Source organism: Charadrius vociferus, unplaced genomic scaffold (assembly GCF_000708025.1).
Source record: "Charadrius vociferus isolate BGI_N301 unplaced genomic scaffold, ASM70802v2 scaffold190, whole genome shotgun sequence".
NCBI classification, from domain to species: domain Eukaryota; kingdom Metazoa; phylum Chordata; class Aves; order Charadriiformes; family Charadriidae; genus Charadrius; species Charadrius vociferus.
In genome coordinates, this window is record NW_009646608.1 from 6,964,169 (window position 1) to 6,964,683 (window position 515).

The 515-nt window shown below is 50.5% G+C and overlaps 1 protein-coding gene across 4 annotated transcripts in view; it reads right to left on the minus strand.

Annotated features, from left to right (window-relative positions):
* The window catches only part of NTRK3 (neurotrophic tyrosine kinase, receptor, type 3), a 233,273-nt gene extending 232,771 nt beyond the window's left edge, over window positions 1–502 (minus strand). For 3 of the 4 annotated variants that reach the window (XM_009887217.1, XM_009887210.1, XM_009887225.1), the window contains exon 1: window positions 48–295. In XM_009887217.1, coding sequence (XP_009885519.1) covers window positions 48–295 — 248 coding nt within the window. Of the gene's footprint in view, window positions 1–47 lie in introns of all 4 variants that reach the window. The other variant, XM_009887203.1, reaches the window with a different exon arrangement.
* Between the last annotated feature and the right edge of the window lie 13 nt (window positions 503–515).

The following is a 515-nucleotide window of genomic DNA, read 5'->3' on the forward strand; positions in this document are numbered from 1 at the left end:
GGGGGGGGCAAGGGGGGGAACAGGGGCACGGGGACCCCCCCACTTACATGGAAGTGATGTTCCTTGAGATGTCCGTGATATTGATGCTCGTGTTGCCATTGCTGCTGCCTGAATCCTGCCCTTCCAAGAGAGGGAAGAGGTTCCCATCATCCGGTTTCTTGCAATTGATGTCTGTCTTGCTGCAAAGACAATTAGCAGGGCAAGCCAGCACCGAAAGCAGATAGTCTCCCCAAATGCTCCAGAGCAAAAATACCCTCCAGAAAGTGCACTTGGTAGGGCAAAGAGAGACATCCATCTCCGATTGCTGCTTCTAAAAAAGAGGAGGAGGAGGAAAGGGGGGATGGAGGGAGGGGAAGGGGGGGAAAGGGGGAAGGAAACAAAGACAGAGGGAGGAAAAAAAAAAACACAAACAAAAAAAAAACACCCAAAAAACCAACAAAACCTCAAGCGATCAGATGCAAAAATCCTCCAGCAGATGAAATCATGCTGGCAGCTGGCTCGGAGAGGCTGTAATT